Raw genomic sequence first — 27,422 nt, forward strand, 5'->3', positions numbered from 1 at the left:
CTTCCAGGTACTGAGGTTAGACTGACATCTGTAGTTTCCTCAGTCTTCCCTCACACCTTTCTTGTGAATTGCAGTATCATTGACTAACTTCTAGTCAGGGGGGACCTCCCTAAAATCCCAAAACCTGTGATAGATGATTAAGAGGGGTCCTGCTGTAAATCCACTAGCTCCTTTAGTACTCTGGGATGAATCTCATCAGACTCCATGGATTTAGGAACATTAAACTGATACAATTGGTCCTTTACAGTGTCATTGTCCACAAATGGAAAATCACTGTTTCTGCAGTCATGGTCCAACTCAGAGGACCAGGCAACCCAAGTTCTATTATTAAAGAGAGAGGCAAAATAATTGAATGGCTCTATGTTTTTTCATCCCTATTTGTCAGATGACCATCTTCAACAAGTATCAGTCCAATATTTTCCTTGGACCTCCTCTTGCTAGTCGCATACTTAAGAAAGCCTTTCTTGTTGTTTGACACAACACTGGCCAGTTTCAGCTCCAGTTCAGCTTTGACCTTTCATGTCTTCTCCCTGCATATGCAAACCACGGCTCTGTAAGCTTCCTGCAAAGCCTGACCTTGGTTCCAGAGATCACCCAATTTCTTTTCCTCTTGAGTTCCACAAGCAGTTCCCTGTTCAGCCAAGCTGGTCTCCTGCCCCACTTGCTTGACTTCAGAAACAATAGGATTGCATGCTCCTGTGCTTTGAAAAGGTAGTTCTTAAAAACTGACCAGCACTCATGGACCTCTAAGCCCTCAAAAGCAGATTCCCAGGGCACACTTCTAAGTAGCTTCTAGAATACCTCAAAATTTGCTGTCTTGAATTCCTAGGGTAGCAACTCTGTCTTTTTTCTCATTGCACCATGTCATGCTAAGGCTGAGTATGCTGTCAGCATGTTGATAATTTTGAATCTTCCTTTGGGGAATATAAAAGTTCTTCCACATAGGTCTAAGGAAGTCAGAAAGTAAGTGCCATCTGAGGATTTTGTTCTTTCATTGTCTGCTACACTGTACAATTTCTTCTGCCTTTTGGTGGCGTTTTAAATATACCAGTATAATTCTTTTGGGATGCTCCATCAGAATTATAACTGTGATGACAAATGTGCTGGAAAGATGCATTCAGCTTTCAGAGCTTCAAAGTCTTGTGAGAAAAGATGCCAGGCTGACTGTATTTGTTTATGGTAAGAAATCACTGTCAAGGATCTAGGACTCAGGTTGGCCTACTTTGAATGATTTTAGCGTGTTTGTGAATATTCCTCTGTATTCTGGAGACCAAATCTGTCACTGATGACGTGGGTGCAAGTCCCACTGAAAGGCAAGAGAACTGAAGCTATATCCATTGTAAAAAGTCTGTTGCAAATAAACTTCACACCCCTATCTGAGTGTGATTCATAAAGGAGGAAACGGAGTTCGGGGTAGTACAGTATTCTATTTCCCTACTATGTGCTCCAAGAAAAGAAGAAATTTTTGTGTGGATGGTAATCTCCAACTGACCACTTAGCTATGTAAGAAAATGGGGAGAAAGGGGTAAAAAGAGGAGAAAAAAAATACGTTTGAATGGCCAGCTTGAAGTTTAATTATATTTGTTCTTCCTGACCTGAGCAACAGGGGTGTAGAGAGAAGCAGTCATTGCTAGCGCAAGATCTGGGGCATAGCACTTCCTCAAAGCCTGCTGTTGTAAAGCAGAAACTAGTTCCAGGTCTACTGGAAATAGATGCGGTTTCTTATCCTGGCTCAATGAATATCTTCATAATAACAGCAAATTATTCCTTCCTGTTACAGAGATGTTGGGGATTAGCCCAGCCGGCAGCTAAGCAACCACGCCGCCACTCACTCACTCCTCCCTGCAGTGGGATGAGAGGAGAAAATCGGAAGAAAATGGTAAAACTTGTGGGTTGGGATAAGGGCAGTTTAATAGGACACCCCGAAAAAACAAGAAGGGATAGTAACCACAATAATACTAATAAAAGAGCAATACAAAACGAGCAGTACAATTGCTTACTACGCGGAACACGGAATTCAGCCCGCTCCCAATTGGCAAGTGCAATACCTCTCCCTCAGATAGCTCCCCCAGTGTATACTCAGACCGTGACATCATATGGTATCGAATAACTCCCCCACCCCGGAGTCTGGGTCAGCTGCCCACCTTGTGTCCCCTCCTAGCTTCCTGCAAAACGTTAACTCTAGCCCAGCCAAACTCAGGAGGACAAGAGATCAAGACGGAGTGCTTAAAATTGTCTCAAAAGTTCATTCTTCACTGAGAGAGCACCTCTCTCCCTTTCACCTAGAGGTATGTGAAAGTCGAAAATGAGAGGGAGGAAAGAACATTTGTGAGATTCCCCTGCTCAATGCAAAGAAGTCTGTCCCTCAGTTTGCACCGAAGAATATTACAGAGTCCATGCTTTTATGAAGCCCCTAATCCTAACGTGGAGCCCCAGATATGAAGCCAGTTCTACTAAAAGCGTGGTGGTATATAAGATTTGTGGGCTCATGAGTTGCTGCATCTAATAACACAGAATAAAGCAAGGGCATCACATGGATGTAGATTGAGGAGTACAAGAAGCTGTAAGAAGATGTTGACCAGCAGCCTGTTGATCATTTTTCTTACTTACGTAATAGAGATTTCCAAGTGAGATTTTAGAGGAGGAATGCTACAGGCATTTACCAATATGTCTGGGAAGATTTCTGAGAACAGATACACAGATTTGAATCTTAGAGGAAGTCACAAAGGCACCTGCTACAACAGCCAGACAAGATTCAGGTGGTCAGTAGTTAAGGAAAGGAAAAATTTATCAGTTAATCTTTTCCCACTAAATAGGACATGATAGGCTCCAGCACAGGAGGGACCGTGGAGAACTATGTGAATGGGAAGACAGATTAGCTGTAATAGGGAAGAGAAAGCAACCTGATCAGAGCAACCTGGGCAAGAAAAAAAATATTATCAAATATTTTCTGTAGCATTTAATAGTAAACACTGATATGCATTAGGCTCGGTAACTATATTTTTTTCTCGTATAGCAACAGACCCTAAGCACTTACTTTCAAAAAAACAAAACAAAAAACCCTAGCACTATATACTTGCACAAAAATTGTGTATTCCTATGTAGAATGAAGATGTCTTCCAGCAATGCTTCGTAATTCAGTGCTATGGAGAAGACGTCGTTTCTTGCCACAGGTTAGGTGAGCACTAGCATATTTTTTTTACATTAACTCCTGTGCTTCTCTAATACCAAGGTGTCATGGTTTGATGTGGAGGGGGTGGGGGTTCTGGTGGCAGGAGAGGGGTTTTGCTCCCTGTGACCTGCCCGGTTTTGGAACCGGGTTAGGCTTAGTTCTGGCCACCAGATCAGACTGCCATCCCCCTCGGGGTTGAGCCAATAGGGCGCCTCTGCAAATATCCCTATTTAAGTCAGGACAAAGGAACCGGAAAAGGTGCTTCGCCCAGGATCGACCAGAGAAGGGAGGAGGGCACTGCCCCCGCTCCCTGGCTCCCGGCCGGGCCGCTGCCTGCGTCGGGCCGGCGCCGCCCATGGAGAATGGCGGCGGCGGAGCCAGCTGGGGAACTCGGGGGCACCCCACTCCCGGGGTGCCCACTGGGCTGAGTTCACCTGGAGAGGACTGAGATCTGAGAGAAACAGCTGCATCGACACCAGGTCAGTGAGGATGGAGCGGGAGGAGGTGTGCCGGAGCCGAGTTTCCCCTGCGGCTGATGGTGAGATAGCAGGCGGCCCCGCTGCAACCAGGATGGCCTCGGTGGAGCAGAGACCCACTTGCAGCCTGTGGGGAGAAGGTGGAGCAGAGACCCACTTGCCTGAGCCTGAGGATGGTCATGTTGGGACACACGACAAGGCAGAGAGGCATCTGGAGTCTGCGTGATGACCCATGCCGGAGCGAGTGGCTACAACTCCCTAAGTATCCGAGACTGTGGTAAAGCCCACGCTGGAGCAATCTGTGGAGAAGGATTGTTTCCAGTGGGCTGGACTCATGCTGGAGAAGTTTGTGGATTTTTCCTCGTGGGTAGGGGATCCACTGGAGCAGGGGAAAAGGGTGTAAGGACTCCTTCTCCTTTAAGAAAGAAGCAGCAGTAACAGCACGGAATGAACTGACCTGCGCTCCCCCGGTCCCTGCCCCCTGTGCTGCTGGGGGGAGGAGGTAGAGCCGGGAGGAAAAGGAAAGGGGGTGGCGGGGAAGGTGTCAGTTTTAAGATCTGGTTTTGTTTCTTCCTGTCCTCTTGAGTAATCGGTTTTGTTTCCCTTTGTCCTTCTAAGTAACCATTAATAAACTGTTTTTCTTTGAGAAAGCCCTGTCTGTTTTGCCCGGGACCATGGTTGGTGGGTGCTCCCTCTGTTCTTGTCTCAACCCTCAGTCCCTTTATTGTATTTTTCTCCTCTCCACTTTACTGGAGAAGGAGAGACTGTGTGAGTTTTAGTTGCTGGATCAGCCTAAAACCATGACACAAGGAAAATAAGAGAATGTTGTCTAGGTAGGAGAGATCCTCTGGACTCTTCTCCTGTAGAAATGCACAAAAAAGAATGAGCGGTGACACTATATGTGTTATGAACTGGTGGATGGTGAGAAAGATTATGCAGTAATTTTCATCACTTAGGAATTAGAGAATATTAGTGCCCTTAGTAAAGGCCCCTCTAGATTGACAATTTAACCGCAACATTGCATAATAATTATGCAGACAATATGAAATCTTCAGCAGCTTGTCTACTTTTCACTCTTATCTGCAATCTATTACACTCTGTAGTCTCATAAATGGATATAAAGAAAATGATTCTGATTTTTCTAAAGTATCACTAAAAATGCTAATTAAACCTATACCGATGGGCCTGCTGAGGATAGGGCATCAAATGCACAAGCTCAAGGATAAAATGTCACACTGGGCCAGTGTAAGGCTTGCTTGAATTTAAAGAAGGACCAGCCAGTTCTTGATCACTGTAGTTTCATGCTGCATTTGTGGTGTATTTTGCATTGATTTATGGTAGACTGAAGAAAATGTTGTGGAATTCCATTTACGAGTGGGAAGTTTCAACAAAATGAGTTTTTCCTTAGGGTGGTATTCAGAGTAGAACAAGAATTAGTATTTATGGCATTTGTCAGTCTTTAAGATATCTCTGAGAAAAGAAATTAAACCACCCAAACTCCCTTTTAAAGTAGCTTTTGTATTCCCAGATATTTTATTTGCTTGATAAAGTGTTTTCATCACTTCATTTGTGTGTATGTTAGCAGTGTCTACACCGCTGGCGGTTTTAACTGTTCGCAGTCTCTAGAGAGAAATAGACCTTCACGTTTTTTGCACCTATGATCACTGTTTTCTTGTCAGTCGTACAGACTTGACTGCAGAAGAAAGAGCTGTTTTCACTTGCTACACTGCAACAGGTGATGGGCAAACAAGGGATGCACCTCCCGTGCTCCGTAAGACATGTCATCGATATTACATGGGAACTTCTCTCAGGAGGGTTTTACTGGGTCTGTAGAAAGAGTTCATGTGTGAATGTGTGAAACTCTGGGATCAGTTACTCTTTGTGGATAATTTGTACATTAGATATATAGTAGCCACCACTTAAATGCATAACCTCAGGGTATAGTAAATCTTTTCGCTTTAGTGGCACTTACCTCCACGGGGATTTCTTTCTATGCTCTTGTCATAAATTGGTTTGAAGCAGATGTGTTCATTAATTGGGTCTAATAATGATTATAATTTATTCTTTCTCTACTGCCTGGGATTTTATTTGCTATAGAGTCGTTTCATGAAGTGCTCCTCTTGAAGGGTGGGCTTGGTGGGGCTTTGTCTTTCAAATAACTGATACGCTGAAGTCCGTCCATTCCAGTACAGGAGCACTGCTAACATTTAATAGTAAGGATTGGCAGGATTGGGTCCAACATTATTGAATATTGTTCTGAAGTACAATAAATGTACTGGTTTTTCTGTATGCGATTAAGCAGTCATGGGTATGATATAGAAGAGCTTTTAGACTTCTGAGTTTTCACTGGAACTGTGGATACTTTTATTGTCAACAGCAACAAAAAGCCTGGTTGGCTCAAATAATGTTCTGTGAATAGCATTCATGTAATAGCAACTTGGCATTATGTGTATTTGTTTGAGAAGACAATTGATGATATTTTAAGGTTATAACAAAACAGTTCTTCTTAAATACATCCTTTTAGAAAAATTGGCTGTATTTATTATGCTCAGAATCTCAGCCTAAAAGCTTTTATTATTGTTAAGTCAAGCTCTTACACAACTGATGATTAGTACAAATATTCCTGGAACTTTGTTTCTGCTTTATTGCCAGTAAAGATATTTGATTTTAGACATAGATGTTCTCAGCTTGATTTCATCCTCGTTCCTTTCTTCATCCTCTCTGCTGCAGTCTTTGGTGATCACGTTGATTTCCACCCATTCCCTGAGTCTTTTGTGTATATACCATTTTCTGCACCCAGATGTTTATGTACTAAAACAGATTGTGGTTTTTGTCTTTTCCCTGGGTAACACTATGACATCTGTATTTAGTTTTTTGCTGCTGTTGTTGTTTCCAAGTGTGTGCTGCCATCTATGGAGTAATCACTGAAATGAAGCTGATATAAAAAGATGTTTTATCGAAAGACCACTGAAAACAAGAAAACAAGATCTAGCTGGTGGAGAAGGTATCGTAAGGCAGTTGGCCAGATCTCAAGAAATCCTGTTTCTCTGTAGTGCCAGATCTCACAGCAAGCACAGATAAAAGTATACCGTTTAGAAAATCAGCTGCTTCTAGGAGTTAAGTTATTCACTAGATTTATCTGTACTGGTCGAACTATCAGGGCAGCCTGAAAATTAGAATAAGGTTGCTCTGTCCTCTAATCCTGTCACTTGTTTCTTTTCCTTCCCTGTTATCTTTCATATGTCCTAGTCCTTCAGCAGTTTCCAAGATCTGTTTATTATATCTTTTGTAATTTGTTTTCTAAAGCTTAATTTTAATTCTTTATTCTTCCCCAGCATCTTGTTAACTGGCTTCATGCCTCTCCCATGTCCAGTTTCAACGTGCTAGATTCCAGGTTTCCCTCTTTCCGGTCCCTTCAGAATGCCGTCCTGAAGATCAGTCCCCATCCTCTTGCTCTTTCATGACATGTTGTCACTTGGTGTCTGTTTTAGAGTGTACATTTATTACAATACATTCACTCAGGTTGGTCTGGAAAGCACTTGGAGAAATAATTTTCTCTGTACTTTTATGAAGTGCCCATGGGGTGTCTGTGCACGCATAGAAGCTATCGACGTTTATCTTGGTACTGTTCATAGGCTTTTCAGCTTGCAGAGTTTTGACTAAGGATTTTAGTGCCTTACAACCTTGGATAGGGTTAAGTATATCAGATTTCTGTTCATTTAGGAGATGTGACAGAGAACAACTATATCTTTAGGTCTTTCTTTAGCAACAATGGTTTTGGAGTGGTGGTCTATTTAACCACTACTGCTTAAATACTTTCTTGTAACACAAGAGATTAGAATCAAAAGGAAAAGTTTAACCCATATGGATGCAGCATTTGTAAAAATATCTTCTGACATTTTCTTCTTATTGCTGAACTTAGAGATTGATCTTATTTCCTAGCATCAGAGACAAAATGAAGAAAAAAAAATCAATGCTGAAGATTGATCAATGTTTTTCAAAACTGACTTAATAAGATCAAAATCAATGTAGCTGTATTATTTGCCATTATTTTATCACCAGTATCATTCAAACATGGTAATGTTTGATTCTTAAGTTAAACGTGAAAATGTTTCAGTTAACCTGCTACAGAGGAAAAGAAACTTAAGAAGGAGGGATTTATTTAGTCAAACTTTGGTTTTCTTTTTAATCCTAGTTTTGGAACTTTGAGTTCTGCAGAAACTGAAAACAATTTCATATTTCAAGCGCCAGTATATAATTGTTCCTTTAATCACAGAGATTTAGATAGAACAAATTGTTACTTGTATTTGCAAATTACAAACTCTGATCCTCAGTTCCATCTTGCTTGACTGAAAGATGGGTACTTGAAAATTTGAAGATAAGCTTGGGCGCCTCATTTCCCCCATGGCAGACTCACAGTGCTTTGAATTTAGAGCCTTAACATACAAACGTATTGGCTGATTAATCTTTTTTGGCAAAAATAAGTGAGTTATTTGGGGGAGTTTGTTTTTTTCCCAATGATCATTTCCCTTTTCTGTCCCAACTGTCCAAATAATATTAAGATATCTTATGAATTTATTTAAAGAAAAATCTTAGAAACTATCCTGTGTAATATCAGTAAACCAATCCTTAAGCCATGAGTTTGGCTTAACAGTTGAGAGGTTTTTTAAAAAAATAATTTGCATTTTATTATTTCAATTCCTGTTTACTTGCTGCTTTGAGTTTAGCCCTTTGGGCTCCTAGTTTGAAATTTCTCTTAACAACCGAGGGCTAGAAAATGTCCTTTTAGATAAGAAAGTCAAGATTCTCACATAATCAGTGGTACATGTGAACTGGGATTTTGGGGAAATACCAGACATTGAAAGACTCCTGATAAACCCCTGGCTATTGGCGAGCCTCTGGTAATGGCATCTTTTGTTTTAAAGATTTATTTCATGAGCACAGAAAGACAGCTTTCTGCATAAACTTCTTTTGAATTGAATCTCTATGTGTAAGCTGGGCCAGAATGTCATCAAATCAGAAACGCAAACCTAACAGTAGGTAGACACAGTTTGTGAGAATACAGGACTTAATCAGGTTCTCTGTTGGGCCAATTACTGTTACCTCTCTTTTTCATATACCTTTACTAATTGATAAATGTAATGAGTTTGTTCCTCTCCTCAAGTAGCTCTGAGAAGCGATCTGTACCTTTGTTGGGAACAGAGAGTCCCACTGCTTTGTTCCCTCCTTCATCATCAGCTCCATTATAGACCATGTGTGCAATCACACAGGGAGAGAGCTTGTACTTGTACATCTCCTCTGCCTTTCCTCCTCCCTCTGTACTGCAAGAGAGAAGTAGCATGGCATATTGCATAGCTGAAAGGCTATCAGGCCTGAATTTGTTACACCTCTGAATTTGGCAGGCGAGCGTTCACAACCACTATAGAAACACACGGCTCATCGCCACGTGAAGCTGGACACCCTGAGAAGATAGATGATATTGGATTGGTTTTCTTGTAGCTCTGCAAGCAATCAAACAGGCTTAAGCTATGCAATCTGATACTCCCTAATTGACAGCTTTTCCAAGGTTCATTTGTTAACTGAGAGCATGACATATATTGAAGTTGTTTCTTCATAATGCACTTGGCATTAACAGGAGAAGCTGTCGAATGCCTCAGACATCAACATCGCAGCAATAAGATACTTCACCTCCAATTTTGACTTTCTAACTAGTGAATTATTATTTGCAAGGGCATTTGGAATGAGCATATGAGAAACGGACATAAGAAAAAAGCTCGAATACATTCACCAAACGAAAATTTGTGAGAAAGAATTTGTGCTGCTTGGGACATTTACCTGAGTTTTACAGTTCAACTGTTCTTTTTTCTTTCGGTGTAAAGCCTTGGTTTCTTGCTTACCAAAGTACTTGATGAATACTCATCAGGTTTCAGAGAGTTCTTTTATTTTGGTATATGAATAAATAGGCATATCTGATTTTATTTATGATGAAGAACTAGTGTGTAGAAGACACGCTCAAGGGTTTAATTTCCCTGTGCATACACAAGAGAATAAAATAAAACTCCAAGAAACCTCGATTTCAAAGAATCCTAACCTTCCCCTAGATGAAGCCCATGTTTATTTGAAAGAATAAATTACCTGTGTAGAAGAGATGAGAGGATGATTTCTCCACTGATCTTGTCACTGTTTGTATTTGCTGTTTTCTTCTAGCTGGTTTTCATAAACACTTTCTTACTTTCTTAGAACACAAATTGTGCCAGAACTTTAACATTTAGCTTTTTTTTTTTTTTTTCCCGTTCTGCAAAAGATTTCTACTGCCTGCTCTTTCTTGCAACTGTTGGTATGCTGATACCTGGCAAGATGTTCACACAGGGTCTATAGGTACTAATTAAGAGCTTGGTCACAAATCCATCATCATTGACAGTTGCTGCTTCTCCTACATCTCATGAACTTGATAGTTACAAGATATATTTATCTTAGATGTACAAAAAATGTGGTTTAATTTCACTTTGTTGTTCTTTCTTAGTGTTTAAGAATGTTACTCTAAATATTTAGATTAATTTCTCTAGCACCTAGTTAAGTTTCTGCACATATTCTTCCTTCTGGGAGGAGTACATGCATGGACAAGTACGTGAAATTTTACAGGTGTTGTCAAAATAATGAAGGAGTTTCAGCGGTGCTTTGACTAGTGTTGTTTTGGAAGAGATACACAGCTGTTTAAATGAGGAAAAAAGTGAACAAATGGGTCAGGATGCCTTCATTTCAGAGGAATAAAGAACCTAGCTTTGACAGAAGTGCCTCTTCAGAAAATGTCAGGGAAGAATGAGCAAAGCCAGATTCTGCTTAGAAAAGCCCAGAAACAAGCTTTTTGAAAGCTCTGAGGTCTGGAACCTAACCACGCATCTCTCCTCCCTCTGTAAATATCAACGACCTGAATTCCTGCCGCCAAATACCCGTGAGCCTGTGGGGGATATTCTAGACCTGTCTCCATCTAAGTACTTTCTGTTTTAATTGCAAGGTCTGTTGGCAAATGCTGTTTGTTTCCCTGGCGAGCACTGACTCCAGCGGCCCTTCTGTCTTGCAGGGCAAGCACCAGCTGCGTGTGGACACAGGACTGGAAGGCTCCTGGTGTGGCCTTATCCCCATCGGGAACTCCTGCGAGAGCGTGACCACCACGGGCCTCAAGTGGAACCTCAGTAAGTCAGATGCCTCCGGGACGGTGGGTTTGATGTTATCCTAACGGCGTGTTCACACCAGCCTCACCAGAGCTGGAGGGCCTTACGCGTTTGAAGGTGGAGCGTGGCAGTGAATTCCTGCCAGGTCATTTTTTAATAGAAATGAGATTTTTTTTTTTCTTTTTTTAAAGAAGAGATATATTTAAACCTGAGATATCGCAGGCAGAAACGTGTTTTCCATTTGGGAGTCATTGTGCTGTTTAAATAGAACATTTGTTGAGGTCGTGATACATTACTGCCTTGATGCATTGCCCTCCAGGGAGGGGAAGCTGCGACTGCCTAAACTCCTGCTTATAAGCCATAAAGTTACAACAGACAAATAATAATGTGATACAGATTATTGGAGCGACCTCACTTTCCCTGAACTTCTTCACGTATATTGTCTGTTTGTCAACTCTGAATGAATAGGACTTTTGCTTATTTTCACGTGGGAAAAGGTGCGTTTGATATAGAACAGGGACATTTATCTGTAGAGAAAGAAGATTTCTTGACCAGTTGAAACAATCTTCACACCCCTGCCCCCTCCTCCCACACTGAGTCATTCAGGATATATTTACTCAGGAAAATAACAGAGTATTTTAGATAAAGATTCATTAAAACTTAAGGGAAGCAGAGCAGTAACTGAGAGGCTGTGGTCTTGCAGTGTGATTTAGATGGCCAAATTTTAGAGCCATGCCATGTAGAAAGGGCACGTGGTTCTCACAGTTTGCAGTGCAGTGCCTTTGTTGGCTAATAATTAATCTGAGGTTGACTCACTGTGCCGGCCAGCAGCAGGTCGGCTAGTCTAGGGCTTCTCTTGTTCCACTGAGGGTTTGAGCATGTGCAATTAAGGAGGTGGTAGGCATTAGTAGCTCACTAATGATAAAAAATATAAATATGGCATTGATTTCAGGACATAAGAGACTTGCCAGGTGAAGAGCTGTCTGGGTGATGATGTTTTCATCCTTTTAAACTGGATTATAAGAGCTGAATGTGTTGTATAAGAAACGTTCTCTTAATTTGAAAAAAAAAAAGTCAAATATTTTCATTTGTACCAATAAGTGCAGTTGACAAGTAAGGTACTGAATCTCATCTGCTCATCTCCTGTTGTGCAGTGAATTTGCTAGCCCATTGCTCTGAGGGACTACTCATTTCTCAGTAAATGTTCTGCCCTCCTGAGTGAGGTGAAAGAAGCCCAAACCAGCCTCCTGTTAATGAAGGGAGCATCTCTGAAGCCTTTGTCGCTTTGCAAAAGGCTCTTGTGTGGGTCAAAATGAGGTGGATACTGTGAGGTTGTGGTCCTTCCTTGTGGTTTTGATTATTAGTTTAAAAAGTTATTTTTCAGATACATCGGAATTTTTTTGAGTTTAATGACATAAATTTCGTCAGATTTACAAGACGTTCATTAGAAAGATGGTAGCTTTAAAGATGGTGTGTTTGCTCCCACAAATGACATGACTTTGTTACTACTGAACAATGATCTGCTGAAGCTAAGGAGAAAGGGGTTACTAGTCTGGCTGTGCCAGCTGGAGGGGAAGGCAGTGGGAGGTGCAATGGTAACAACTAGTAAGTTTGTATCTAGGCTTGGGTTCAGATACCAGTTTCTTCCATGTTCATCATTCTAGTTGTGCTGTAATAAACTTCTTCAGGTTGCTTAGAGGCATAGCTGGATATGGACCTACAGGGATTTCTATTATGCTTAATTCGTTTGTTGGTTTTTGTTTTGTTGTTTGTTTTGTGGTGTTTTTTTTTTTCCCTGAGGGAAAAAAAAAGTATTTAAGTGACTGTTTCCTTCTTGTTTTATGTTAACATGACACCACCATCCCTGCCTCTCCCAGTCCTTGTTGCTGTCTATTTCCAAGAGGAAACCTTAGACCTTTACAATGTTTTCCTTAGTGATGGGCACACTGCACCCTGTTACAGCCTGTACTTTAAGTCTCAGTATTCATGTTTCTCACAGGTCGTAGTTCCTTCGTTTATTTCTCTGCATTGCCATCGTAGATAGATAAAAACAAAAATGTCCTGATCTTCCTTGAAGATGTTTAATCTATCTGAGACACTAAGGTCATTGCAACCTGAAACTGCTCTTGTGCCCAAGAGACTAGAGCTAAACTTTAGTCATCCAAATACAGATTTTGAATCAGGTTATTGTTCAGATACTGATAAAACAAAGTTCAGTTGCATCCTCCAAAAGGGAAACCAATATCTCAAATACAGCAGATGGTTAGTTGTGACTGGGTTGGATTTTTTCCCTCGTAAATAAGCCTTACATTCATGTAACCTCAGTTTGATATTAGCTTTCATTGTGTTAATGAATTCTGTGCTGTCTGTAGTTTTGCAGTTACTTTTAAAAATGTTAGTCCTCCTGTAAATGGTGATGGAGAAGCAAAGGCTCACCTGGGAAGAAAAGGGAATGAGTAGATACTGAAGTGTGACATGGATGTCAGCATAGCTGCTGATGGCTGTCAGTGGCAGAGCTTTCCCTGTTCATTCCTTAATGGCACTATGAGCACACACCTTCCTTAAACCTCAGTGAATAAAATGGTTTGGTTATACATTCATTTTCATGTGTAAAACATGACATAAATGGAATTTTAAGGCCAAACCTGACATGAAAGGCTTTTTTCTCCAGTTTGCTATGGAATTAATTGAATATGACCTAAGAAGTTTGGTTTTAAAAAGTAGTTTTTGGATCCTCAAAATATTTAATTATCAGGGTGGTAAATGAATTCCAGAATTTAATTTCAGTCCGAACAGTCAAACATAATGTGTTAGGTGAGAGGGGAGCCCTCATTTTTGCAAACAATAATTTTCAGCAACTGGAAATTGAAGTAACACTGCAGTAAAAGGAACTGGCTTTGCATCAAGGTTTTTAACGTTTAACACTGATTTCTGTCTGAGCATATCTAGATTGCTCCGCTGATTAAAATTTGTACAACCTTCAAGGGATAGTCAAATGTTATCTGTGTCTAATCTACAGGTGCTGCCATGAGACTTCATAGCTTCTGAATAGAAAAAGACAAGGATAAATACCTAAGACAGAAGCTATATTGGGGTTGAGAGTAGGCTACCAAAGGTCTCATTTCAATGGCTGAATTAGATAAACCTGAAATCTGTAAATTATTCTGCCAGCAGAGAAACAAGGATGTCTTGATTATATTTTTAATATTGCAGAATTCAGTATATTTTGTGTGTCGGCATGAGAATGCGATGTGTATGCATGCTTTTATGCACGCTTATCTTAGTTATTTATTAGCACTTGGCACAAACAGAACTCATTTATTTTAGTTCTCATCTTATGGGTGAAAGAACTTGGAGAAGAAAGTGGAAAATTGATTAGAGAAAATATTTTTTATCCATACTTGCTATTGTGTAGCACACATTCAGAACACATTATAAACATATTCTTTCCACTCCCAAAGGGATACAGATCTTTTCTCTATTAAAATCTGATTTACGGCACAGGAGTCAGATAATGCTTTATTTGATTTGACTCACCTGACTGCTTGCAGATAACAGCTCTCATGCCTAATAAATAAATAATAAAAAAATCCAGTAACATCAGAATTACCCGGCATTCTTCATTAGGTCCTCAGTGGTGCTTTCATGGAAGGTGAATAAGAATGATGGTAGAAATCAGCTTCACCGCTCATTGAAGAAGAGGTTGGAGGGTAATGGTAGGCTTTTCTAGGAAATGGTTCCTTTTCTAGGAAATTACTGTAGAAACTAATCTTGCCAACTAATTTACTCTTCATCCCTATGGCCTTTGATATGCTGCATGTCATACCTGTCCTGAAAATGCTGGCGCATATATATACACACAAACTGTGTGTGTATGTGATTGTGCTTTCCAGATTATTTTCATGCAAATTTGCTTCTTTAGACTGAAAGTTAAATTGCTGTAAAATACCACCATTCAAAAAAGCGTCACTGTCATTTCACTTCAAAAGGCAATAGCAATAACAACAGGAGCAAGACCTTTCTCTAACTGTAGCAACAGAGCATCCACCGACTACTAATTTCACAGGCAGATAAACAGGATCCAAAATCTTTTTGTTGCTGTTTACATTGTTAGTAAAATTGAAATGTTTGCACTGTTTTTTTCACTGTATTATTTACTTCATTGGGGTTTTGTTGACATTGCATTGTGAATGGGACAAAAAGATTACAAAAGCAGTGGGATTTTATGTTTTAGGAGAATATAGAGTCTAAAAGATGAAAGAAAATGAGTAACTCCTTAAAAAAAAGTCAGAGGGTGAGGGACTGTTCTGGGAAAGGCTGTAAATTAAGATGGACAGGTATCTGTGTGCTGGTGAAGCTGTTTGTATAAGCACTGTCTAACTGGTTTCAAAACTGAAATAGTTTATATGGCACATTTTGGTGCCCCAGTTCATTCTGACTGAGGCAAACCAAGCGGTGCTCCCACGAGAAGCTGTTTTCACTGGCAGAGTAAAAAATTTCACAGCTGGATACCTCTCTCCTCTGCTTTCCTATCCTTCCCTCCCTTCTCACGTTCTTCCCTGGTAGAAGGCTCCCAGTCCATCAACTGGGATCTATCTTCAGAGCTTCAGCAATGTATTTTTTCCCCTATTCATTACAGCTCTAAGACCCTGGGTAGGACAGGGTGACAGAAATGCTGCTGCTGCTCCCAAAGCTTCGGGTGGTTGTGACTTTTTGCAAGCTATTTGTCTGCAGGAGTACTGCTGTCTGCCTTCCAGGGTCACATCATTTATTACAAGGCAAGGCCTGCTGAAATACTTTTCCAATGAAGCAGATGTTCTGATGGTGGCAGCCTGGCATCCCACTGGTTTACTGCAAGTCGGCAAAAGCAACCATGAGGGTGCTGCTTAGCATTGCATGAAATGATTTCGAACCAAAACAACCATTTGGTGTACGTTAGAGGACTGATGAGCACAGAGCTCAGTTGTTCTGGGCCCTGAAAGCTCTATTTGCGTTTTTTTTCCCAAACAGCAGCTTGAAAACTCAGTCAAACTTTGTGAAGGGGCTTGAAGTAGGGATTTGAGGTCACATATTCAGTCCATTTCCCCATATTTCAGTGAATGTTTGGAATTAGTGGGAGGGACATTTGGTTCCAGCTCTTCTTTAGCAATGTAGCAGAGTCCTGGCATTCGGTTTGGAAAGGCTGCTTTAAGGTGATAAACAGATAGGCTGTTCCAGATCCCACATTACTGCTGTAGGACTCCACTTACGGAAAGATTCATGTGAGTACCTTAGTTCTGAACTAGCTCAAACCACTTCCAGCAGTAAGTTTAGCCCAGCTGGATGGCCATCTTTAACGAGACATAGGGAGTGTATATATGATCCTTCCATACAGCAGTAATAGGCAGTAATCGCCAGAAAGGGGCAGAATAAAAAAATCTGAGAGACTTCTCCAGCACAGCTGTGCACAGAGTGGTTGGCTCTCCACAACCTAAGACCATCCTGAAGTAAACTCGAGACATTTATGTCCAGCTACATTGCCATGCCACGTTGCGACTATGGAAACTAACTTCATTATTAATATAGAAATGAGAGAGTTGTCAAGAGAGCAGAATGCTGTTCTTTCCCTTGCATCCTCTTATGTTACTTCAGTCCCTCCTTCTGCTAGTGGAAACATAACCTGGAGATGTGGGGAAATAGGTGCTTTGCTTCAGCCCAGCTTTGGTGCAGATAATCCTCATCTCTTTGGTGGTAGTAGATTGGTGAGAACACTAAAGTTGCATGAAAATCAAAAGCAACCCACTGCTACTGAAGGATATGAGTTGTAAAGATGAAGCACCTTTCTGGGGAAGAGAGAGACCTGCAGAGAGCCAGAGCACTACCATTTAGTTTGGTGGAGGTCCAAAGCAATTCTATGGATTTCAGTGGTGGCTCTGAATTTTCGTCAGTGAGTGCAGGGGCAGAATTTGTCCAAGAAAGAGACCTTTGAGTTTTTACTGAAGACATTTAACCCTAAAGGCATTCTCATCAGTCAGCCTGCCCGTATGGGCACTGGGAAATCATCTCATTTAGACAATGGCAGAGGCAAACTGAAACATAATGATGTACTTGAATGAAAGTCAGTGAAAAATTGGCCAGAGTACAAATGCTCATTTGTCATATCCCTTGCAAATATACTTTAATTGTTTTCATATTTAAATGCCCAGAATCAGCCATACTAAATGTAAATGTCACACTGCCGAGAGATTTCCTAAAACAAGAAAGCTCTCTGAGGCATGTGGTGAGTTATTGCCAGTTCCCATTGACTCTTCAGAACCACAAAAGGGCAAGGACCGGTAAGAGGACAAATCAATCATGTCTGGCTAGAGTCTCCCGGAGTTAAAAATGAGATGTGTTTGTGGTGACTCAGTTAATGAACAAGAGTGCTATTAAGATTTTTGGGGAGGTTGTACAAGTAGGTAGGCGTTACCGTTAACAGTTGACTCCTCCTTTCCCATTTGTTTATGGACCTTTTAGTTCTGTTTATTTTTTTAGCACATACTGGTGTATGTGATTGATTTCTTCTCCCCAAAAACATGACACTGAGGGAAATTATTTCCTCTGCAGTGGTCTATTCCTGTACTTTAATGGCAAACACTTCTGGCTCTTCCCTCTACAGTGTCTCAATTCTTCATTCGCTGCTCCCTTTGTAAACACTTTGCACGTTGTACCTGAGAGGGCCCTGCTCTCTCCCAGTTTTTGCCTCTAGATGTTTGTGGAAAAGAAGAGGTGGATTTTTCCTTGCTGTTATATGAAGTTCAGGAGAGGACAAAAGTCTGGTGGATGTTGTCACTGACTTTTGTTGTATACTTCTAAAAAGCTATGTTTTGGCTATAAGTTGTTTTTGGCATCCTGATGTCTAATTAACAAGCCCTTAACAACTGACTGTAGTGAATGTGCTCTGGAACTATTAATTTCAGACGTACATACCAATTACAGACCACTAAGCAAATCTGTTGTTTTCAGGTGAGTTGGAAAAACAGATTTCTGATAGATAAATATATTTGTTGCTGTAGAAGCAGCTGTGGCTTATTTTGGGCAGTAAACAGACATGGGGGAGTCAGAGCAACAGCAGGAAGGGGAAAGAAAAAGAGAGATAGAATGGCAAAACTGGGATGTGAGAAGATCGCATTGGGGGTTAGAAACATGTTTTAGAGAGAAGAAAGGGCAGATAACATCAAAATGTGGGAAGATATGAATACAGAGGTTAAGAAAATGAGAACAGAGGTGTTTTAAGTAGACAGTTGACATCTTCCCTTTTCAAGCACTGAATTGAGACCAAAATTTCTCAGTCTTGTTATTTCTCTGCTGTTAGCAATCTCTCTCGTTTTCCACTGCTGTCCACGCATAATAACCTACTTCTACTGTCAGTAAACTGGTCAGCTCAAGTGATGCAGACCTGTCCACAGCACCTGCCTGGGTATTGATCCAACAGCAAAATATGTCATTAGACATTTGATTTGAAAACCAGAAGGAAAACTCTTTACTTGTACTGTTATATTCAAGACTCTGAAGTTAGGGAAAACCAGAAACAGAAATAAAATTCGGTATTGTTTTTGGATGTAATCATGCTTATAGATTCAGGACACTGGCATCATTCACCGTCTCAGGTCTCTGGGAATGAATCTGGAGCTGTAGTTGAAGGTGCAGATGTGTCCAACCTCAGCCGCTCCCACTGCAGAAGCTGAGACGCCTGGGAGGAATGAGGTGAAGTGCTGCTGAAACGGGGGATTTTCTTGGCAGTTCAGGCAGTTGATTGTCTGGAGTTTTTACCCTATGCAAGTACTTCAGCTACTCGCAAGTTAGCCATTCATTCCTCTTAGCACTTGAGCTGAGCTCTCAGCACCGTGACATTCCTGAGAGCTCTGCCTTGGTCCAGTAAAGCACAGGATGCTCCGAAATGAAAGCTGTGCTATCTTTAAGATACCCACTTTTGACGTTAATGTGTCTGTGCCTTTGCTCTGGAACAGTTTAACAGGTGCAGTGACATTATCAATTCTGCTGTAATGAGCAACATACAGAAGCCTGTGAGGAAATTAATAGGCAGGCATTCAATGCTGTTTAAATCTGTGCAGTAAATAAGGCATAAAGCCCTATGATGAATCAGGGCTTAAAACGTGTCAGTTAAGAGAATACTATTTACTGAAAGAGTCTGGCCTGCTTCGTTAATGTGACTGTATAATTAAAGGATGAAAGCTAAAGAACCTGAATTAAAATTTCACACACAAACTTCAGTTCTGGAATCCCATAGCTCTCAAGTCCATGAATTTGTAGCCTTAGCATTTCTTAAGAGGCATCCTCCGTTGAGTGGGTCCAGAGGAGGGCCACGAAGATGATCCAAGGGCTGGAGCACCTCTCGTACAAAGACAGGGTGAGAGAGTTGGAGTTGTTCAGCCTGGAGAAGAGAAGGCTCCGGGAAGACCTTATAGCAGCCTTCCAGTACCTAAAGGGGACCTACAAGAAAGCTGGAGAGGGACTTTTTACAAGGGTATATAGTGATAGGACAAGGGGCAATGGCTTTACATTGAAAGAGGGGAAATTTAGATTAGATACAAGGAAGAAATGCTTCACTCTGAGGGTGGTGAAGCACTGGAACAGGTTGCCCAGAGGAGCTGTGGCTGCCGCATCCCTGAAAGTGTTCAAGGCCAGATTGGATGAGGCTTTGAGCAACCTGATCGTGTAGAAGGCCTCCCTGCAGGGAGGTTGGAACTAGATGATCTTTGAGGTCCCTTCCAACCCAAACCATTCTGTGATTCTGTGATTATAAGCAAGTGAATGTGGGTCCATGTACTATAAACAGGTAACTGTATGTAGCATGTCAATACAAGTCTAGGTCAGTATGTGGTAGCCAAGTTTCCTGTGTTATCTACATTTTGAAACTCCTCCTTGTATTTAATAAGAAAGTATTGATAAAACCAGTGAAACCTTTCAAGCAAGTCCAAATATTTTTAGTATATTTTAAATGGTGGTGATACATGTCCTAAATCAAATGGTAAATCCAAATAAATGGAGGTGGAATGGATATCAAGAGATCTTGCAGTCCGTATAGCTTTCCTATGGCATCACTCATGAAAAACCTAAAAAGAGGTTTCTCTTTTGTAAGCTTTCAGTATTGGGGGTTCCGTCATAACAGCTTCTTCAGAAAGTCTGCTTCAATTAGAATTTTTTTTCCTTTCTGTATTCTGCAGATACAGTGTGCCATAAATATATTCTCATGCTGTTAAGCATTAAAACACAGCATTTATAATCTAATTGCCAATAAGAAATCTTAGAATTGTACGTTTAGGTTTCCCAAGCGTAGGCCATAGCTCTATAATTTACACAGGCACCAGCAGTACCAGTGTATCACCACTGATTGGCATGCCACTTAATGATGCTGTTTATAAGACAATTTTCTAATCAGCTGCATGAACACTCGTCAGGAGCTTGCTTCTTGATTTAAAGCAGAGGAGTTGGAGAGAAAGGTAGGGTTTGTTTTGCTTATAAAAACAAACCAGGAAAAAAATCAAGTTATAAAGCCAAATATCAGGTGTGCGTTTTTTTCTATTTTATAAAGCATTGATACAGTAAAAAAATAAAAAAGGCAAAACACAATTATAGAGAGCTTTGATGTCACGAATCTAAATTATGCATTTAAAAGCTCAATGTAGAATTAAAAGCTGTGGCGTAAATGAGTCAGTATTCTTCAGGGTATTCCTTTCGTGTATTTTGAAATTGGATGGTGATAGCTTAACCAGTAACATTCTGGTTTTTAACAGGTGTTTTATTTCCAATCATCCTTTAATAATAATTATGTGATTTGGTATTGTAGATAGTCCATTGGGTCTAGTCAGTTGAAGCTGAAGCATGGTCAGTTTTCCATTCCTTTCACATATGAAATTTTAGTTTTCATCCCAATAAATTTAGCCAACCCTCTCTCCCACTCAAGGAATAATTAATTATTCCTTGTTTTCTTCTTATCTATTTCATTCTTTTGTTTGGTGATGGGCAGAATAGCTTTAATTTTAAAAATGTTCTCTAAAACATGTGTTAAGCTGGGTCAAGTGTGTCCAGCATGGAAACAATTCATTACGTGGTTTAAGAGGTTTTAACAAGATGAGCTTCATTCGGTTGACCTGCACAATTTATGAATAGCTTTGGTACACACAAATAAAGCACCTCTTCCAAATTTATCCCCAAGCAATCATTGTAAAACCCTTGTAAACAACACTTTGCATCCTGTGGTCTGTATATCCAATGTATGTTGGGAGAATTCATGTTTTGTGAAAATATTAGAGCTTAAAACCGAGCTTCTGGAATGAATGGGAGAATTGCACACTGATTTTAATATTAGTATGTTAATCTGGACATGCCTCTGTCCCTACCTTCACTGAACTAGGGTAACTTAAGTCCCTGATTCATCATAAGATTCAGGCATCCATGTTTTTTCATACATGTGACTAGTTCCGTGGAATATAAAAGGATTATTCAGTGAGTAAGATTAAACATGTGCAGAAGTACTTTCTACAAGTCGAACTCTGCAGCGAGAGATACAGCCTTCAAAAATGCCTGAAATGGCTTTTCTGCATGTAAAATAAGGTGGTAGTGACTTTAATCTCAGTCTCGGGGTTAGCTGTCAGTGCTGGTTCCTATTCAAATATCTCTTCTCACTTGCTGATGCTATAAAGGGCCCTTTTCCAGCTCTGCACGTTTTTTGTGTATTGCTGGTTGGCTGTGGTAATTTACATGAATTCTCCTGATTTTACTGTTGAATGTCTGGGCAAAGTGTGAAGACATGGTAAGACAAATGATTTTCAAATATTTCTTGCATCTGGCTTCTTTACCTGTAGTTCAACAGATGTGGTTTCCTACTAATAACAGCTGTCAGGTCCATGCATTTTTCATGTGAGGATTCTGGAAAAAAGTGTTCTGGATACCTACCAGAATTTTTAAGCAATAGTAAAGCTTTCATTAAAATAGAGAAAAGCATTAGAATATGGTACATGTCTGTGTAGTTGTAAGAAAACAAAACACTTTGGATGGAGTGAATCAACCACAGTGGATCTGAATTATTTTAAAGTGCTAAATGTTTGCCACACTTTTGTGGCTTTGTCTGCCATATATAAAGCAAAATTTTCAATCCACATTAAAACCGTGTATGCAGCCAACACAAGGCACTCACCAGAGAACAAGGAAAATTTTCTGCATCATGTTATGTTATGGGCTGAAATGTATGAAATACTAACGTCAACGTAAATCTTAGTTGTACTAGAATAATTAAATATTGTTCCTTTTTTATTTTAAAATAGGAAGGGTGGCTCTGTTTACTTTTTAACATTCCAAAAGCCTGCAAACTGTTTTTTGGCAAGTGCAAATCAACAAATGCTGACAATACTCTGAAAGACAGCTTTGCGTTGTGAGCTTATGTAGAGATTTATATTGCTCATTTGCAATGTACAGTGGGAACGTTGGTTGGTGCGTGCCACTTTTTGCTGCTGCCTTTTGTTACCCCGTGTGCTTATGTTAGCATAGTTCTGGAACAGACTTGGACCATTTAAAACTTATCTTGGATTTTTGAGAGCTCTCCTGATGGTAATTAATTTTACATCTCAAATATCTCAAGCAAACATTGTTGTCAGTGAATCTTTAGGTTGGCTTGTGTTTCTTTTAATGCCTGCACAATTACTTTAGTATCTCAGCTGAAATCACCTCAGGAGAATTTTACTCACTGTTGAGAGATTCACTTTTTCCAGTTTATACCATTCTCTAACTTCCCCGGGTAACGATTCCCTAGATGTTTGTCAGTCTTGATTTTGCACCGTTTTTTCCTGAATTTCTCTGCCAATTTTGTGGTCTTCCTCATAGATTCATAGATTCATAGATTCATAGATTCCTAGGTTGGAAAAGACCTTAGAGATCATCGAGTCCAACCATCCCTAATCCCCATTAAACCATATCCTCAAGTAGCTCATCCACCCTATTCTTAAACACATCCAGGGATGGGGACTCAACCACCTCCCTGGGCAGCTTATTCCAGTGGCTGACAACCCTTTCAGAGAAGAAATACTTCCTAACATCCAACCTGAATCTCCCCTGACTAAGCTTATGCCCATTTCCTCTTGTACTATTACCCATCACTAATGTAAAGAGCCCTTCCCCTACCTCCCCACCATCTTTTCTCAAGTATTTATAGGCCGTAAACTGATGCCATTTTCAACAAATGCTTCAGAAGCTACTAATAATGAAGGCAGTCTTTAAAGAAAAAAAAAAAAACACCAAACAAAAGAAAATTTTTTAAAAAATCAAAACTTCATCGTCATTATGGCACAGCCCAACTTGCTGATTCAGTGGGTGGCACACCAGGCTGGAGATCCTGCAGTAAGAGCTGGAACACATCATTAGCTCTCATTAGTATATTGCATCTCTTCTCATACTGTTTGTCTTGTTAACTCTTTGGGGCAGGGACTGTCTGCTGTGCTGGGTCTGTACAGTGCACCTTGTCCTGCCTGGTAGTCACATACTACAGGGATAAACACAATTAATTGCAATTGAGAGATGACTTCTGGAGCTACAGCTGAAAGTTAATACTGTGGAATGATTCCCGCTTTTAAATAAATACATTTTCTTTATGTGTTAGAGGCTGCATCTGGGTTATCATCCTCAGAAATGGTTCTGTGGAAAGAGAAGAAAATCATTGTTTAACATACAGTGCCACCTACAGAATAGGTTGTGCAGCCTGCACTTCACATATGAAGTGGGGCTGTTTGGTTGTTTTCTGTGAGTTTGTTTCTTATTTGTTACAGCACAGTTGACATTCACGGGTAGAGAGTGTATTAGAAGTTTTTAGTGGATGCCTGCAGAATTAGAGGATGAAAGTTTGAGAGCCCGAGGACCTGGCTGAGCTCTTGCTGAAGTGCTGGGCTGCAGCTCCTGTTCTCGCAGCTGCTGCTGCTTGGGAAATTGATTTTGTCACCCAGGATACCTAAATGGGAGGTGGTTTGTATGCTCACCCATTTCTGCTGTAATCTGCAATGTCTGTAGGCCAGGCTTCATCAACACCACCCATTATTAACGTTCTCTTAGAAGCCTAAATTGTTGGGGTTTGTTGTTTGTTTGTTTTTTAAATACAACTATTTCTAGAAATGCTGTGACTGTGGCAAACTTTCCTAACAAGTGCATGACCTACTGCGTGATCTGACAGGCATACACAGGTGGAAAAAGGAGGGAAGGGACCAGAGAGGAAAAAGTCCATCTGGGATCACTTTGTGAAGATTAGGTATAATAAAGCACCCTGTCAACTGTCCTCTCTGTTGAAGAGTCAGTTTAAATGCAGAGGCAGAAGGAGAGTGTGTCCTCTCCTGTTGTTACCTAAGCACATGCTGTAGAGAAAACTGTAAGTAGTAGTCGTGTATTTCTGTGGTTCAGTGGTTGGTATGACAGTATTGGCATTGCAGGAACAGTTGGATTTAATCCCCCAAATCTTTAGTCTTCAGACAAATGTTAATTTTTATGCAGAAAGCTGAATTTTATAATATTGTTAAAAGGATAGAGAAGGTGAGAGAAGACACAAATATCCCTCCTACTCTGAGGAGTCCATAATTTATGTAGGATAGCAACTTAAGTTATTGTAGTGGCTGCAGAACAAACTGTTGTCGTCCTCTTGTCTGGCTTCTGAATGTTGGAAATTATCTGACCTTTAAGTTCTTGCTAGCTCAGGACCCGCTGTTTGGCGTCTTCAAATTAGTGGGGCTGAAAAAGAGAAACGGGAAGGGACGGCTGAGAATGAATTCTGACATCCACGGCAGATACAAAATAATTTTCTGGCAGGTGATCTTGCAGAGGAGAAGGAGGAGGGAAAGAAAGCAAGGGGTCTTTGAGTTTTTTATATTTAGATGTGAAATTCAATGTATTTAAAGTAGCAGCAGAGATAGACTAGGAGGCTGAGTGTCTGAGACAGCTGAAGTTGTGTGTTAAATGGAGTTTATGAGACGACTCTGCCATTTCTCACCTGCACTGTCACAGTCAGTACATGGGAGTGTGTAGGTGAGTGGGGGTGTATGTAAATAATAATTCCTCTTTATTTAATATACATTAAACCTGAAAAGGGACAGAAATATGAGTTAGCAGAGTGCTACAAAATGTGAAGGTAATTATGTAGTAGTTATCCTCAACATTTCCATCTTTAAAGTGGTTTTGAACTGCTTAAGTGCAGCAGTTAGTTACTGCAGACTGTGATTAGATAAATGGATGCAAATGGTAATTGTAACTGATGAATGATTGATGATGGCTTTATATGTTTATCATTGTATACTGTTGTAAACACTTTTTTCCTCAGCAAGGATGAAGCCTGTAGGCAGAATGATGATGTATCGAATATGAATTCAAACTGTAATGTTTTAAAGACTATACAGGGCCAATATTGTAGGCTGGGATAACCACAGAGCTGTTACCCGAGGACCTGGTGAACTTTGCCATTGATATCAGCGGGCTGAGCACCAAAATTCTTCCAGCTGACATTCAGGGCCTGAACACAAGTGCAGCTGGGGAGGTGGATTCATAGGAGAGAGCTTGAAGGTGCAGGTGGGAGATTGAGTACTGTTGAATGATGGCTTTGGGTGAGGAAGACCCACTGATCCACTGCTCAAAAGTAGAAGAGATGCTGTTTCTCTTTATTCTTCTACTGCTTCTCACAGCTCCTGCCTTTCTTCTCAACTTTTCAGTGTCCTGTCTTTTCAAGTTCAAGTCAATCTTTATGAATTTCTTTTGCCCTGTAGATTTTAAGTTCTGTACGACATTTACAATGCAGTATTTGACGGCCATGCGAGTGAATGTTGTGTACCCCCATTGTAAGAGCCATTTGGGACAGAACAAGTATTTTTGGATAACTGCAAGTTGATGAGAACAAGGAGGCAAACAAGGATGTCCCTAGAAAAGCAGAGTGGGATAAGAGGTTTGTATAATCTGAATCATGCTATAATTCAACTTGATTTGTCACCTGCCATTTGCTAATTATTAATCACAGTAACAACATTTGGTAATTAGATTAATTTAAAGGGGTTTTTATTGCAGCAGCTTGATTTTAATATCAGCTCTTTGTGTATCATACAATGCAAAAAGTAACCTGTGGTAATTAAATTACAGGCTGTGTCTTCGTTCTACATAGATTGTTCTTTTCACTCAGGAAAAAATAAGCAGGATATTACCAAAGAAAAGCCCCAGATCATTAGCAGCCTCTGCTCCCTGCTCTGTTCCTTTACATCCCTTCACCTGCAGTGCTGAAATCTGTCTGTTCTTTTTCCTGTGGCATTGTAGGACTGACAATGAACTTGCTGGCTTTTCTGTCATGTGCCTGCCCCTAGGCTTGTATAAAAGAAGTGAATTAGGTTCTGTTTTGTTGACCTTTTAGATGCAAGGGAAATGGTAGTCCTGTTTGCTTACACGTCAAGTGCTGCCAGGCTATTGTCTGCATTAACCTTTGTGGAGCACGCTGATGTGATTGTTACCCTCGAACCAGCAACACAGATGCCAGAGAGAACTGAGAAGGGATAAACTGGAGGTGCCATGCAAAACAGCTCAGCTAAAGACATTTTTCTCCTGCGCTGAAGAAAAGGTGTTCTGTATGTCTTTAACTGCTTAGCTGGTCTGTAAGTCCTGTAATTTGCTTAGCCAAACAGAACTTCAAAACAGATGGTTTCTAAATTTGGGGAAAATAACCATTTCAGTTTTTTTTTCCCTGTGCAGTCTGCAGTTATGCTTTAGTGCTGAAATTATTTGAAAATTAAACCAGAAGATAAAATTGGGATCTTTATCAACTGAATACTAGTTTCAGGAACATAGAATTTTTAGTATGTGTTTGGTTTTCATCTGCACGTTTAGCCTAAGATTTGTTTATGCTCTGATTTAGTGTTTCTTGCTGCTTACTTGCATAAACATTACCAAATCAGTCAGAGTCACCAGCGTATTTAGCTCCCAGCTGCATTTGCTAATAAAAGGAAGAATGACTAGTTCCCTTCTTCACGGAGGAGGAAGTGGAGAAACATAAGGAAATAATTCATTACGCTTACATAGCACCTGCCATCAGCAATCTACATAAGCACTTTACCAAAAGTAAGTGCAGTACCTTATCTGGAAAACATTTTTCTTGTGAGAAACCGTGTCATTCCCTGTCTCTTCATTGAGGAAACTGAGTCACAGAGCATTTGTTTGGTCCGAGATTGTAAGTGAAGCTAACCCAAAGATAGGAATCCTAGTATCCTCGGCTTTGGGATTATTTATATAGAAGTAAATTAGGATGAAGAAATCCATTGTTTGATATTTGGGTTTTTTTAAGATTTATTTAATACTATCATACACATAGTTACTATTTCCAAAGTGTGCCTAGTAAGTTTGTATTTAGAAATACTGCCTTTCTCTTAGGATATTCGTCCGGCTGTTGATCATTTTGTATTTGTCTATCCCTGAACGTGAAGAGGTTGTGCAGGTGTAAAAATGGAGTTAAATTCAGCTTCCTAAAAACTCGTGCACAATATTTGATCTCTACTTTAACAGCCCTTTAACCGTTAGTTGTCAGTGTGAGTGCACCTGTGTCTACTCAGGTAGCTTTTC

General features: G+C 40.3%; 1 protein-coding gene across 1 annotated transcript in view; it reads left to right on the plus strand.

Annotated features, from left to right (window-relative positions):
• Positions 1–27,422, plus strand: part of TPK1 (thiamin pyrophosphokinase 1) — a 252,862-nt gene that overhangs the window by 178,282 nt on the left and 47,158 nt on the right. Inside the window, exon 9 of the mRNA XM_086615174.1 lies at positions 10,730–10,841. Coding sequence (XP_086471300.1) covers positions 10,730–10,841 — 112 coding nt within the window. The remainder of the gene's footprint in view (positions 1–10,729; positions 10,842–27,422) is intronic.

The sequence above is a fragment of the Tauraco erythrolophus genome, chromosome 7 (assembly GCF_009769465.1).
Source record: "Tauraco erythrolophus isolate bTauEry1 chromosome 7, bTauEry1.pri, whole genome shotgun sequence".
NCBI lineage: Eukaryota > Metazoa > Chordata > Aves > Musophagiformes > Musophagidae > Tauraco > Tauraco erythrolophus.